The sequence below is a fragment of the Ammospiza nelsoni genome, chromosome 18, assembly GCF_027579445.1.
Source record: "Ammospiza nelsoni isolate bAmmNel1 chromosome 18, bAmmNel1.pri, whole genome shotgun sequence".
NCBI lineage: Eukaryota > Metazoa > Chordata > Aves > Passeriformes > Passerellidae > Ammospiza > Ammospiza nelsoni.
In genome coordinates this window covers 1,591,136-1,606,357 of record NC_080650.1, presented here as the reverse complement: position 1 = coordinate 1,606,357, position 15,222 = coordinate 1,591,136, and the positions used below count along the sequence as shown (strand labels likewise).

The 15,222-nt window shown below is 51.2% G+C and overlaps 1 protein-coding gene across 1 annotated transcript in view; it reads left to right on the top strand.

Annotated features, from left to right (window-relative positions):
- The first annotated feature begins 459 nt into the window (after nt 1-459).
- The window catches only part of TMEM132B (transmembrane protein 132B), a 208,412-nt gene continuing 193,649 nt past the window's right edge, over nt 460-15,222 (top strand). The window contains exon 1 of the mRNA XM_059485436.1: nt 460-645. Within this exon, the coding sequence (XP_059341419.1) occupies nt 561-645 (85 nt within the window). The 5' untranslated portion in view covers nt 460-560. The remainder of the gene's footprint in view (nt 646-15,222) is intronic.

The following is a 15,222-nucleotide window of genomic DNA, read 5'->3' as shown; positions in this document are numbered from 1 at the left end:
GGCGCGCGCCCCCCCCTCAGGGCCCCCCAGGCCGGGGCAGCGGGACCGGGACGGGCCCCGGGGCGCTGCGGGCCCGGCACCGGCACCGAAACCGGCACTGACACCGGCACCGCGGGCCGCCGGGGGGGCCGGGCCAGGCCACGCGGGGCTGCCCCGCTCGCCGGCCCCGCGGGCACCGCGCAGCCCCGGCGCGCTGAGCGCACCTGCGGGCCCGCCCCGATCGCGCCCAGGTGAGCCCGGCCCGGCCCGGCCGCGCCGCCGCAGCCCCGGCACGGCGCCCGCTGCCCCGGGGGAGCCGCCGCTGCTGCTGCTGCTGCTGGCGGGGGCGGCGGCGATGCGGAGGGGGCGGCCGTGATTGCGGGGCCGGCGGGGACCCCCCTTCCCTTCCCTGCCCGTGCCCTGCCCTCCCCGGCGGGCGCCGGCCCCGCCGCCGGACGGAGCGGCGCGGCGCGGAGCGGAGCGGGCGGGGAGCGGAGCGGGGGGAGTGGTTACGGGCTCCGGCGCGACACCCCCGGCCCCCCCGCCCCGCTCAGCCGCCCCTCTCCAAATAAATCAGCACCATGACTACTTCTGGGCATGGAACAAAGAGGATGCTCTCCCGGGGCCCCGCGCTGCTCCTGGCGCCGCTGCTGCTCCTGTGCCGAGGTAACCCCGGACCCGCCGCCGCGACCCCGCCGCTGTGCTCCTGTTTGTCTGCTTTGCTCGTTGTGTCCGTTTCTGTGTTTGTTTTTGACAATTTGTGTTTATTTCATAGCTGCCCCCTCCCCCGGTGTTATTCGCGGCCGGTTCCCCCATGCCAGCGCTCCCTCCCCGCTCCCCGCGGCGCTGCGGGTGCGGCGCGCTCCGGGCTCCGGCTCTGAGCGCACCGAGGAGTCCCCGTCCAGCTCTGCCGTCCCTGTCCCCGCGCGTGCCGCGGGCTCCCGGCCCCCTGCGCGAAGCCTGCCCGCCTGCTTCGGCCGCTGCCGATTTGGGGGCAAAAATGGGAAAAGTTTGGGCTTGCCGGAGCTCTGGGGGATGGAGAAGGGTCGTGGGGTTTCCCACGGGGCGGCCGACCCCCGTTCCTCGCTGATGCTCCTCGCTCTTTCTGGCTATCTGTGGGGTGGATGGGGGGAAAGATGTGCAGGAATTAAACCCTTTCGGTTTACAAAATACTTGTGCAACCTTTTTGCGCTGAATCCCGAGAAGGACGGGTTTCGCTGGGCTGGCGGGGAGCGGGGTCTGGCCCTTGGTTGGGCTCAGGTGGGATTCCCTCATCACGGCCAGCTGCGAGGCAGCGCGCCCGGGCACAGAGCGAGGCTGGGAGATGATCTTCCTCTGTTATTTTCTTTTTATTATTATTTTATTTTTTATTTTATTTTCCCCCAGCTGGACTTGGGAGCAGCGTTTCGGGTCCAGGTGCGGGTGTTTGCTGGGGAAGGGCTCAGCAGAGCGCTGCCCCTGGGAAAGTCTTTAGCAGGACTTCACTCTGGGCACGCTCTCCTCGGCGTGCTCCCGTGAGCTCCCTCGCAGATGCTGCTCCTAATAAACAGGGGCTGTTAAAAGCAAATTAATTAAGGTGCATCGGTGCTGAAGTTGCTCGGGGATTCGTCTGCGCTTACTTCTTTTCTCGGGACGGTGCTCACGTTTGGCCGTGGCGAGGAGCTTGGGCTGCTGGGGAAACTTCGCGGGGGGTTTAGAAACACGCATAAATGCAAGGATTTTGGGTGAAAAAGGAGCGATCCATGGGAAGGGATAGCAGCTGTCGCTCTCGGGGAGGCCACAGGGAAGGCTTTGCGGTGGGGCAGTGTTTTAGGAAAGGTTCCTACAGGAAGAGCAGGAACGATTTGCCAGGAAGGAGGCACCAACCTTGGGGACACACGGAGATGGACAGCAGGGGATCCTCGCTCTGCTCACCCCAAAAAGCACCGCTTGCCCCTGCCCTCCATCCGCCTCCCTGGCTGGGCTGTGTGCAGCACCTGGGAATCCTCCTGAGCAGGACACGGGCACTGGGCTGCAGAGTTTGGGGTGCGGATCGTGGGGACTGGGGCACCGAGCACAGGGCGCAGGGCATGGGCTGCCTCTGGGTCAGCACTGCCCATGGAATGGTGGCTTTTTGTGGCCACTGCCATGCCCTGTGCTCCGTGCAGCTCTTCCTTTATCGAGGAGAGAGTTGGGCGCAGTAAAAGAGCAGGTTTCTGGTTTTTTAAAATCTTTTTTATTTATTGCTTTGACATATTAATGCTTATCTTTTCCCTCCTCCCGTCTCCTCCTGTGTGGGTAGCTACCATGGTGAGATTGGGCTGTGGGTGTAATTCTTCCAGCGCTCTGAGTGCTTAAACATATGGAAACCCACTTTGAAACAGTTTGTGGCTGCAAACCTACCGACGTATCCATCCATCCATCCATCCCTCCCTCCCTCCCTCCCCGCTCGGTGTGCGCGTCAGGGGCTCGCAGTGCGCTCAGCCCGAGCTGTGAATAACGAGAGCGTTCCCCGCCCGCGCCTTTCTCCTCTCTCCTCTCTCGGCCGCGGCATCCTCCTGCCTCCCCGGCGGAGCCTGTCCCACCCCTGCGGGCCCCAGCCGTGTCTGTGCGGGCAGAGGGGCTGTGGGATGGGGGACAGCTCCTCAGAGAGAGGCGAGCGGCGGCGGAGCCCGGGAACGCCTCCCTCGGGGCTGTGCCCATCTTCCCGCAGCTCGCGGGAATCCGAGCCGGTTTTCTCCTCTGGATTACAGGGGTTAACGAACCGCATCTCGGTTTGGGTTGTTGCAGACGGGAGAGACACCTGCATGAGTCATGCCGCGGTGCTGCCATCTCCGCAAAGCCGCCGGCTCCCGCAGACGCTCGCCTTGGGCTCTTGCCATTTTTCTCTATTTATTTGCCTTCGCTCCCTCCCTTCCCCCTTGCCGGCTGCGTTGCGGGGCCCGGCGGTGCACCAGGCTGGGTTTCTGCAGCCTCTCCCGAGCGGGTGGCATTTGCTCTCCTGTCAGGCAGGTTCCCTAAATAGCTTTGTGCGGGTCCAATTAAGAGATCAGCGCGCTGCCCCGGCGCTGGGGCTGCTGGCGCGCTCGGTGCGAGCAGAGGCTGTGCGTGTGTGCCTGGCAGCCGAGGGCCGCTCACGCTGAGCCCGAGGATGTCTCTGCCTGGCAGCGGGCCCCCGTTTGTTGCTGGCATCCAGGCAGGGTTTTGGCCGCCTTCCTCGCTGGCGGCGGCGGAGCTGTCTCCGAGGTGATATGAATAGGTATCCTGCGAGCGAGCTGGATGAGTTACCTGAATATTTTGTTTTCCTGCCCGGTGCTGTGTCACCGGCTCGCTCCGCCGCCTCGCACCCGGTGCGGGAGCGCGGGGCAGGGACGGGGCGTGCGGAGCTCATCGAACGGCTCCTGTGGGATGATGCGCTGGGGCTGCTGTCAGCCGTGCGTGAGGAAGGACCCGCGATCGCTTTTAGACTCTGGCTCCAGGGGGGCGTGGGAGGAGAGACATTATGCTTATTTTATTATGTGTCCCTGTATCACTCTATCTAATATGGAGACACTTTTTATTCAGAGGCTCTTTAGGAACAGAAATGAAAGACCTGCATTATCTAGTGTACAATAGATTTGCAGATCACGATCGTACAAACTGTTGAAATGTAGGTTATTTCCCCCAGATTAGTGCAGATCTCAACATTTTATACGATGACCGTTCAAACTGATGTGAAGTGGGGGATAGAGGGCTGGGGGAGAAGTCTGAAATTATTATAGTGCCTTTTGCTCCAGCATCCATTAGAGCAGAATATTTTAGATACCCTGATTTTACTTCCCATCAGCATAAATCTGGACAAGCTGCTCTGAAGCCAGTGGAGCTACTCTGGATTTATGCATTGCTGCTGTGATCGGCATTGGGCTCTCTGGGAATGCAGGAGGCAACTGTGTGACTTACCCTGCACAACATTTTTCAATTCAAAATCTCCTGTCACTGCTGCTGCAGCCTCCTTTGTGTATTTGAAATGGGGAAGTCTCACTGGTTTTGGGTTTTGATTATTTTCTTCAACATGTGTGGCTTGGTCACAGAACTCTGTTCACTGACTCTGGCTGATCAATAGAGGGTTTTGTGGTTTGAATACCGAAATAGTTACATTAAAATATAAAAATCAATTAAATGCAATTAATTTGCTGTATTTTATAGCTGGGAATGGTAGTCACTCCCAGCCCTATTATCTCTGTGTTTAAGGCAGCTCAGTGTGGTGATGAAGGTACGAGCCCAGGAGCAGCTGCAGGAGGTCAGAGCAGAGGGCTGCCAAGGCTGGGACAGGGTTTGTGCCTCAGGAAGGATTTTTTGGATGAAGGATGCATTCCTGAGCCAGAGATGGCTCCATTTGTTTAATTGCTGTGTTGGGTTTGCCGTCATGGATTTGGTTGCTCTTTGAGCCCGGGCAGCAGTTTGGAAGGTGCAGTCCCTGGGCAAGGACTCCCTTGTTTCAAAGTGCCTGGAGAGAGGAGTCTGTGCTCCAGGGAGGTGCACAGGGGTTTGGGTTACACAGGGATTTGGGCTGTGCAGGGTTTCCCCTTGGTGCCAGTGGGATGGAGATCCCACCCCGCTGACCCCACTGAGTTGGGATCCCCCTGCCCTTCTCCACAGCTCCTCAGAAACGTGTTTTGCAGCCAGGCTGCTCAGGGGGCCTGTGTTGGCTGTGTCCCTTTGCTGAAAGGAGGAGGAAAGGGTGCCATTACTCGTGATTTTGGGTTGTGGCAGCTCATGCTGCTTGTCCTGACCTTGGTGGTTGATGCTGGTACCAAGCACAGGTTTTGCTGTGATGGAGAGGTGAATTCATCATGCCCTGTGTCTCATGGAGGTGGCTGCAGACCTGTCCTGTCTCAGAGGAGCAAAGGGGAGCTGGCAGCCCCCTAAGTCCTGTGTGAAGCCAGCAAAACCAAGGTCTTCTGGCCTTAATAAACCTCTCAGTGAAAGAGAAGCCACCCCACCAAAATAAATCCTGTCAGCTCAACAAATTCAATTCACTGACCTTGATTCCCCATTCTCTCCTTGCCTGTATATGACTGATGTTAGTTAATGACAGGGGTGGCTTGGTTTGCTGGCACAGCTTTAGCTCCCAGCCCCGTTGGTGGCTCACTGATGTGCTGGCACGTGGTGCCTGCCCAACTGTCAGATCCTCTCCACAAAGTGGCTGTGCAGTGAGAGTTACCATGTGTTGCTGTAGATGTCGTGGAAGATGCTTTGATTTGGTGCTGTCAGGAGTTCCCAGGGGCATTTCAGGGGAAGCAGTTCCCACGTGAGGATGGGCAGGCAGAAATTACAAAGCAAAGAAGTCCCTGGAGACAATTTACAGGGATTGCTCAGTGTCTGCCTTTCCCTGGGTATTCCCACTGCCCTCTGTGACGTGCAGGGCTGTGATGGGAGTAAAGCCAGGGCTCTGAATTGTGTGTGTGGCTGAGCTCCTTGACTTTATGTTTGGGCAGCACCTCACACAATCAGCTTTAGTCTCGGGTGCAAGGTAAATATTCACGTTTTTAACACGCTTCCCAAAATTTCTCTTGCAACACACTTTGAGCTGTTCTTTGTTTACATAAATGTTTGTCTCTGACAGCATTCAGAAGGCTTCATGAATTTATGATGTGCTCCAGATTAAAGCACACTTTTCCCCTTTTCTCTTCTTCCTTCTTTTTTCTCCCCAAAACCACTCTTTCCTCCCAAATTTTGGAGATGAAATGGCAGGAGGAATGCATATTTCAGCTGGCTACTGAGAGGCAATGTAAACACCATCTTTCATGGAAAATCAGTTTGTTCAAGTCCAAAAGCAGCCCAGCCTCTCCACTTGATCAATTTGCCTGTCATAGGAGATGATTTTAAAAGTGGTGATTATGTCCTATCTTGTCTCTTGCAACTTCAGGCAAGGAGAGAAAATGAAGTGTAGCATTTGATTTTAACTCTGTTTTTTTCCTGATATTTTTTTGGTGATGGTGGCAGTCAGAGAGCAAGCAAAGGGGTGCCCTGAGGGGTGAGGGACACCAGGAACAGAGGAGTTTCCACCAGGCTGCTGTCTGCTGAGTAAACTAATTGGAAACTGCATGTAAACCAGCTCTGCTCATCTCACCGTGCCTGCACCAGCTGGCCCTCAGGAGCTGCCCTGCCCCATCCCTTCCCCTGCAGTGGCAGGAAATGGGATTTTAGGGACAAAGCTGCTAAATCCTGGGCAGAGGGTGCTCGGTGCTCTGTGGCTGCATGGCCACATCCTCCAGCCTTGGGATGGTGCTGCCATCTGCTTAAAGGCTCTGCAAAAACCACAGGTCAGGTCATGGGGAGGGATGGTGTGAAACCACCCGTGTTGGGCAGCTCTAGCTTGGCATTGGTGATGGAAGGAGATGATGGAAAAAACTCCACTGATGCCATTCAAACTGGGCCAAATGGAGAAGCAGGGATCAAACCCTCATTCTGGCCTAGCCCAGGGGCTCAGCAAGCTCCAGAATTGCTGTTTGCAGCCCATGGGATGTGTGGGAGGTGCTGCCTCTGGCCAAGCCTGTGCTGAGCCCATTTATCCACACATATAATGTTGGGGAGTTCAGTTTTGGGCTGAGGGAGCCCTGGGGGGAACCAGCCTGAGGAGGAAAAGCATTTCTGCCAGAGAGGGGAGAAATGTCATCCTCATTACCCCAGAAATAAATTCCTCTAGAAGGATCGAGAGATGCACGTATCTTTGGGTTTTTTGTTTAGCTTGTATGGAAACATTTCAAAAACAGATGGCAGAGCAGAGATTTATTTCCCGTTAAGTGCAGAGGGCTGGTGCACAGGACCTTATCTGCTTGTGGGCCCTGTAATAAACCTGCCAGCAGGTGATTTAAATCCAGTTTTTCTGATTGGGAGAGTACTGAAAGGAACAGGGTTTATGTTACTTAGGAATTTTATGGCCAATGTTAGACTTTTAAGATGCAGGAATGATCAGGGCATGGCTCTGTAGCACCAGAGACGCTCATTTCTTTAATAAAGGATCCTCCCTGAGTCAGAAAAATGAACCATTTTCCATTATTTAGCAGCTGAGCTGCCGTTGCTGTTTGCATGAGTGACAGACGCAGCTCCTTTATATCTCAGTTTAGGAGTTGTTGTCAATTAGCCACAGCTTTTGCTTAGCAGCAAGACTCTCGCCACAATGGGGAAGGAGGGCTGTCTAATGGATGCTGCAGCTCTTGAAACAAACATTCATGCTGCAGCTTCAAAAAAGGATGAAACTCACACCAAAAATAAGACAGAGCCCTGTGCCCTAAAAGGGAGCCCTTGAGCAGATGGAGCAGGGTTCTATGCAATAAGCAGTAATTAGAAACTCAGCAAAGGCTGGTAGCTGCTGACTGGTATTGGCACCCAGATTTCTGGTTGAAAAGGGAAAAATCCAAGAGGAGTTTTGGAAGGAGCTGGTCTGGACGTGTGTGTGGGGCAAGACCCTGGCCAGACTGAGCACCTGGTGCGGTGAAAGACAACAGCAACTAGCCCCCAGTGCCTCTGTCCCTGAGTCTGTGGGGCCACAGCATCTGAAATGTCCCTGGGGCACCCACAGGGCTGGCTGGGGGCAGCAGGGACTGATAGCACAAGGTCTGATTGACTTTCACTGGGTGCAGAGGGGACACAACACACACGCTGTGGAACAGGCTTTTAAAAGGTTGCCAGAGGCACCCCGAGAGGATGCTAAGAGCTTTCTAGAAGCAGCAGAGCCCTTTCAGGGCAAGCTAAAGGCCAATGTACCTCAGCCTCTCCAAATCCTGGGAATTAGAGCTGGAAAAGTTGGCAGATAAGCTGCCTTTGCCATCTCTGTAGGTTGGGTACAGCCTGTTCCTGAGCAGGGCTGGTTTTCAGGCACGCAGGGCTTGTGCTGCTTCCCTTGGCAGAGCTCTGCAGCCCAGCAGACCTCTCCTGTGTTCCGCCCACAGCTCTCCTTCTCTGCTTCATTCCATCATTTATGGGCTGGCCTGAGCTCCCAACCCTCCAGCCCAACACCCACCCACAGCCAAACCCAGGCAAATCCATCCAATGGGGACAAATGGTTAAACACGGAGTGGGAAATGCTCAGGAAGAGGAGCTGGGTCTGGCATGTAAATACCCAGCACGCAAATGCATTTCCAGCTGGAGGTTATTTGGAGAAGAGAGGGCAAGGACTTGAAGCACACGTGGTGATGAGCCATAGATTATGCTCTGAAAACACTCAGAAGGCAGTTCCAGTGGCACTATCTAATTCATCTCCCACTAAGACATTCTGCTCCAAGGTGTTGGGAAATAATGGAGTAGCTTAGATACTAACATTATTAAATCCTCATCTCTGACAGCTATGAGAATTAATATACAAAGGTTTCTTCTATTTTTTTTTAATGCAGCACAGTTAGTCATTTCAGGTATTTTGCTTAGGAGTAGCCCACTGAAAGTTATTAGCATGAATATTGGTGCAAAAAGGCTCAACTCCATTAAAGAGGAGAAACGAGATAAACAGAAGATAGCATGAATTTTATTACAGTTGAGGCATTTTGTTTCCTTTCAAATATTAATCATTTGTCATTCTTTCCCCTGTAGATCTCAAAGGGCTTTAGCGAGAAAAGTGAAGCCATTGTCTGTCCTCTGCATTGTCCCCATGAGGTGCCCTGGGGCAGCAGCCCAAAGCCAGTGCTGAGGCTCTCTCTAAGGCATCGGCACTGCTTGGTTCTTGTGCTGTGTTTGATTTGCACCAGCCCATCACAATTTTTATGGGAAGGCATAAGCAGAAAGGAAGAGATGGAATTGTTGTTCTTTATTGCTGAAATCAAAGAGAGCCCTACAGAGGAGAGCCCGGATGGTGGTGCCCATCTCATCACCTCCTTGGTGTGGTGAAGCTGGGCAGGCCATGGGGACTGGGGTATTTCCAGGGACTGCACTGAGGAGCTGTTCTCCAGACAAGCCCTTTTAAACCCCAAATGTCCATGTTGTGCACCTTATTTCACTTATTACAGTGTCATAATGAGATTACTGGAGTCTGCTGTAATCCCTGGGGGACAGATATCATCTCCTGGGTACAGCTTCAGCTGTGTCTTCTTGAAGGGTCCTGCTCATCCAGAGTTAAAGCCTCTCCCTCCCTTTCTAGGGAGCCCAACACATTAAACGTGTGAGAAGGCTTTATGGCATTTAACCACATGGGGAAAGCCAAAGGGCAGTCATTGCTTTGGTTCCTGCACCGACCAGCAAACTCTGAGTTGGTTCCCCAAGCTGCCCTGGGCCCTCTGTGCCCTCCTCAAAGGGCTGAGAGCTGGAGCAGCCCCAGCTCTAATTCCTATCTGCCAAAATGCTCATCCCTTAGGTGTGTGGAATGTGGGAATTGTCGTGGCAGACTCCAGTCTGCGGGACTCCATCATCTGAGTTATTATCTCCAAAATGCAGTTCCCTCCTCAGTGGCAGTCTCCTATTGAAAGCACTCTCTTTCAGCAGGGCACTTGCATTTATTTACTGTGCAGCTTCTCCCATTAGTATAATCATTACTCCTTGGACTGGGTTTGAATTCAGAGCATCCCACTGTGGTACTTAAAGAATTAATTACAGTGATGAAAGAATTCCTCTAAAGACTTCTATGAATTGGTCTGGTTGAAGTGTTTTAGCTTTGCTTCAATTGGTGCAGCTCTTGTCAAAGGATGGTGAGAAAATGCATGGGTCAGTGATTTAGATGAGGCAAATTACGTTAGAAAAATTGATTTGATTTAGAAAGTGAGCTTTCAGATCACAGGGAATTGCCTGCTTCTTTCTCTGCCGTGCTGATTCTCCCTGAAGATGAGCAGAGGCAGATAATTCAGGGTTAAAGTAAGTGGCTCTTGTAAAAGGTTTGTCAGAGAGTGAGGAGAGATGGGCTGACACACATCTTTAGATAAACCATTATTGACCCATATATTGCTATCTGTGCATCAGCTGGAGTTACAGACGGATGGGAATGCTTATAAACACACTCAGGCAGTTCATGTGGCTCGCTGAAGAATTGAATCCTTGTTTTTAGGTTTGGCTTTTCTTTTTTCCTCCCCAGGAATGGTTTTCCCATGGAGCATACCTTCAGAACTGGCACTGATCTGGCAATGTGCACTGTGTGGCTGCCTCAGCCAGCCCTGCGCTGCCTGGCTCTGTGCTTAGTCATTCCTGGGGCTGGCACTTTGCTTTTCCCGAGCTTTTTCACTTCCTCGGATCAAACTGAGCGTTTCCTCCTTCTGTCCCTTGTCTTCATCTTAAAGGGGCTGCGGTCCCTGGGCTGCAATGGGGTGATGCTCCATGGGTCAGGCAGTGTTCCCTCGGGGGATTGCTCCTAAAAAGCACCTTCTGAACGAGCAGTTCCTTCTCTGCATGCTCGGGGGGTTTTCTGAGCTCTCCTCCTGGCCAGCTCTGTGCTGCCCATGGGAGCGATGGGCTGTGAGTGCAGGGGCTGCTGGCCAGGGACCCACATTGCTCCCACCATCCTGAGCTGCTCTGAGCAGGCTCTCTGTGTTGTCAGGGAAGCAGGGATGGAGCCTGGCAGCGTTTCAGTTTGCACTTTGTAAAATTTGTCTTTTAAAAAAACAAGTTAAGGAGATGACTTTTGCCTAGCAGTGCTTTTTGTTTCTTTCTCACCTTGCAGAACCCTCTACATTGCAGATTGTTTGCTGGAATGCTGAGAGACCTCATTTTTGGTCTGTCTAGCACTGGTGGTACTTGTCTCCATAGCTCCAGCACCAGCAGCTCCCTTGGCATGGAAATGCAGGAGTGGGCTCTGCTGTGCCTGTGCCATTCCCTCCCCCAGGGTGGGCACGAGAGGGTGCAGAGCCCAGGGGCACCCACACAGTGGGGTCCAGCCTTTGTGTGCACCTTCCTGTGCTTGCAGAGAGCCTTTTCCATAGCCCAGCCTCAGGCTGGGAAGTGAGATGACAAGTGCAAGGAGAGAAATGATGCTGGGGAGAGCTGGAACGGAGCCTCCCGCCAGCAACTGAATTCAAGGCTGCAAAAAGAAGTTGCAAAAGTAGCAATCCATCTGTCCACTTAGTGGGAGAAGCCTAAGATCATTTCACAGTAATCAGCCCCCTGGTGTTCAAAAAAAACCCAACCAAAAATACTGCAAGTTTTTGCTTTACTGTGGCAGAATCTAAAGCAAATTAATGTTCTCAGAGGCTGGGAAGCTTCCCCCCCCTCTTTTTGACAAGTAGGGGCTGTATCAAGCTAAAAATAATATAAGAAACAATAGAATATCTTTGGGTTTTTAGATAACCATATTTTTGCCATACATTTCAGAGATTTTCTGTCCTCACTGAAACTCTGTGGTTAATTACCATCAGAGCTAATGGCAAGTGAGTGTTTTTGTGCAGGGTCAGCTGGGTGGTGAGCAGGGTCATCATCACTTGGCATGCTCCCAAGGCAATGCATTGTGCAGATGCACTGCCATGCTACAGCTCCTTGGCTCTATCAGTGTCTCCAATAAAAGCCACAATATTCAGGGATTTTAATTTGGTTGTAAAAACTTGCTCCAGGCACTACAAAGTTCGGGAGCGTTTGTTTATTTATTATTGTAATCTCATTATATTCTTCCTTTCCCCTTAACTGTGAGGGCATAGAGGAAACAGATTCCAAAGATGCCTCTTGATTCTTGCTTATTTGAATTGAGAAGCATTGAGTTGGAGGAAGATCATGGATTTCTGTCTCTGTGTGTGGAGACATTCATTCAGATTAAAGGAGAGGTGGCAAATGGGGAGGTTTGAACATGCCAAGCTTGAAGGTGACCACAAGGAGCCCTTCTTGCAAAACACTACAGGAGCAAGATGTTGAGGGTGGGTGTTTGCTCATGCCAGGCTCATGCCTGGAAGGATGTCCCTGCTGTCCCCCACCTTTGGTTTTGGGGTGGCTGGGGCTGTGGGGAGCAGAACTGGACCTGAGCCCACGAGTGAGGCACAGCAGGACCCAGAGCTGCCGAAATGCAGCAGCTGCTTTGCTGCTGCACAACAATTCGTAATTAAAACACAACTTGCCATCCTGATTAGGTTAAGCATTTAAATTCATTTGCAACTTTTCTCCCCCCTGTATTGTGTAATTAGCAATGTGTGACGCTTACATTAGCTGAGTTAAAAGTTATAATGATTAATTTGCACATCAAAGCCTCCCCATGAATCAACTGGTGCAGAGAGCTCCAGTGCCTACTGAACACATCCCTGCCTGCTCCAGGGGCACCAGGGAGGCTCCAGGAGCTGGTTCCTGGTGTTTCAGCCCTCCTGCAAGGCAGCAGTGTCCCTGTGCCCCCAGTCACTCCATAAATGGCACTGTGACCAGGATGTGGCCACGCCTTTCGAAGCCGGGCTGATGCGTCCTGAAGCACCTGACTGACCATGCACCTGGGAGCACTTCAAAGTCATAGTGTGAAATTACTACTGGTGATTTTTGTGGCTATAAACATTGCTCTGAAGTGTTTTGGCCAAATTCTGATTGTTTTTACCCAGGTTAATCTTTGACTATGAGTTTTGCCTGAAGGTTTTTCTAAGTCAGGTTGGAGCTCTAACTAGTAAAGAACCTTGTTCAAGCAAGCCAAAACCAACAAGAAAACTACTATAAGCTAATTATAAAGAATGTCTTCTTTCTTTCTTATCTAGTCATAATATTGTCTTTCTTTCCACCTTCTGCTGAGCTGTGAAAATATTCTGCAAAATGATATTTTTGAGTAGATGGAAAAGTACACCCCTGTCAACAATATTTTTCTATTGTTCATCAGAGACAGGCTTCATAACAGAAGAGATCCGTGCTGGAAAAGTACATCAGCTGCAAACAGTTTATTCAAAGTCAGCTCAAATAGCAGGGAGGGTTTTTGAGTTCCTGCTCCAGCAGAATTTGAAATGCAGAATGCAGCTTCTAATATTTCAGAGACATGAATGGTGCAGGTCATAATAATGTATAGCTATTTTCACAAAGGACAGGTTTTCTGTTAAAGCTTCCAGTGGAAAAAGGTCTGGAGGAGTTAAAATATTTACCTCCTGTTTGAGTTCCTGTGTGAGGGTGCCACGAGTGTAAAATGAGTTCCCACCTCTTTTGGTCCATGTACCTGTGTGTGTGTCCATGCACATGGGAGCACTGGTGTTGAGTTGGTGGGGTGTTAAATGTTTCACTTTTCCAACCATCAGTTTCAATTGAATTTCATAAGCCATTAAAGTTCTCTGCTGCTTTCTTTGCTCTTCCAGTCATGTGAGCTCCAGCCATTTAGCTGTGGGTCCTGAGGCATCATTGCTCTGTGGAGCAGCAAAAGCAAATTGGTTCCTGATGTAAAATCTTTTTATATATATGTATTTTTTTCTTTTTTGATCTCTCTAAGTCACTGTGAGTGGTGTTACAGTGTTGGGCTGATGATGGGAATCTTCAAGCTTGGCTTTTTCTGGTCCAGTTCTGGTTCCCCCCCACAGCATCTTTGAAAAAGCTTTTGTGCCTGGCTTGAATGGCAAAAACATAGAGGAAGAGTTGGGGTTTTTTTTGTGCTGTTGTTTATATATTTATCTGTAGAATCATGGTGCAAAGATTGGACTGGGGCTTTGGGTTTTCTCCCTGTAGAAATGTTTATGAGGATGATAGTTATTTGGATCAAAAGAGATCTTTTGGCAGTCCTCTGACTTTGATTCGGTACTGGCAGTGCAACAAATAATGAAAAAGCAAAGCAATCATTTCCCCTTCTCCCACTTTTATTCTCAGGATAAATGAATGGTTAAGATCTCTGTGCTCAAAAATAATTGCTCATGGCTCTTACAGAAAAAATGAAAATCCATAACACTCACCCATTAAATGGATTATTTGATCTTTCCTGTTGGTTTGTGTTTTGCACTGCTGAGTGTCTTTGCTGCCAGTCTGAGGCCGAACTGGACAAAGCTGATGTTCAGGCTGTGCAGATTGAGTCTGGGGAAGGAAAAGTGGATAAGGAATTTTACTGCTTTGGAAAGCAGCTCCCATGGCGGGAGTTGAGCAGCGGGGATGCAGCAGGCTCTTGCTGTCAAGGTCCACTGGTAGAACTGTTCTGCACAGCATAAAGTTAAAGAATTTGACAGAATACAGAATGAATGGGAAAAAAGAGTAACTTTAACTTGCCATGTGATTTTAAAGTAGCTCAAACATCAATAAATCAGAGTGTGTGTGAGTGATGGCTGGGACCTGCTGGGCAGTTGTCAGTGTGCTCCTCCTCCAGCTGCTGGGGTTGATGAACAGATGGAGGTGTCCACCAGTGCTGTGCCAGGCTTTCTCTTCCTTTCTCTCCTTGTTTCATGGCAGTGGATGTGAGGGTGAGCTGCCATATTTTACATTTTCCCTCCCAGCAGCCAAATGGTGCTGAGTGACCATTCCCATCCCCAGGACTGTGCACTGCCCCTTCCTGAGCTTTAACCTCCCATCCTTTCCAGCAAAGCCAGGCATGAAACATTAGGCTGAGCCTGTATTCTTTGTTTGGGCATAACTGCAGCAGTTCCTCTTTTTGTTTTTAAATCCTGCTAATTGGTGCTCTCAGCCTCAGCTCCAGCTTAATGAAGGCTGCTGTCTGGGAATCATCACAAACAGTTATGGAAATGCATTTAAATGCTTAAATCTGTTGTACTTTTCTCTTTATGGGCTTATTCCTTCAAAAAGCATAACTATGCCCAGGGTTCCTCCTGCCCAGGATGATTTCTCTCCGTGAGCCCTGTGCTGGGGCTCTGGCACAGAGGGGTACACAGGAGGTTTGTGCCAAGGCAGAGAGGGAGCCCTTGTGCTGAGGGAGCAGCATTTTCAGTCTGTCTGCTCCAGATGGGGCCTTTGGATGCTGGGCATGAGAACTGAGAGAGCATCCAGAGGGGAGGAGAGCACCCTGCTCCTCTGACCTGCCCAAACATCATTGACTCAATCCAGTGAAATGAATAGAGCTGCTGTGGCTGCACTGCTCGTGTCCCTCTGTCTGGCAGTCAGTGCATGTCTGTCCTTCTGTTCTTCATGGTGAGAACCCTGCAGTTGCACAAGGTTTAAGCTAAAGCAAAGCAAAGGTCACATTGTGGGTTTTCCCATCACGGCTGTGGTTGTAGCCACACATTCTCCAGCTCTGGAGAGGGGTGGGCCAGCTGGTCCTGGGGGGATTTGCACAAGGGTTTGTGGTTTCTCCAGAGGCAGGGGAGCAGCCATGCAGTAAAACAAGGGCTTGTATTGCCATTTTTCACAAAACATGAGGTATTGTTTATTTCTGCTCTGGTTAGAGGGAGATGCAAGTGGTCCAATTCCTGTATTTTAAGAACAGCCTTCAGCCCA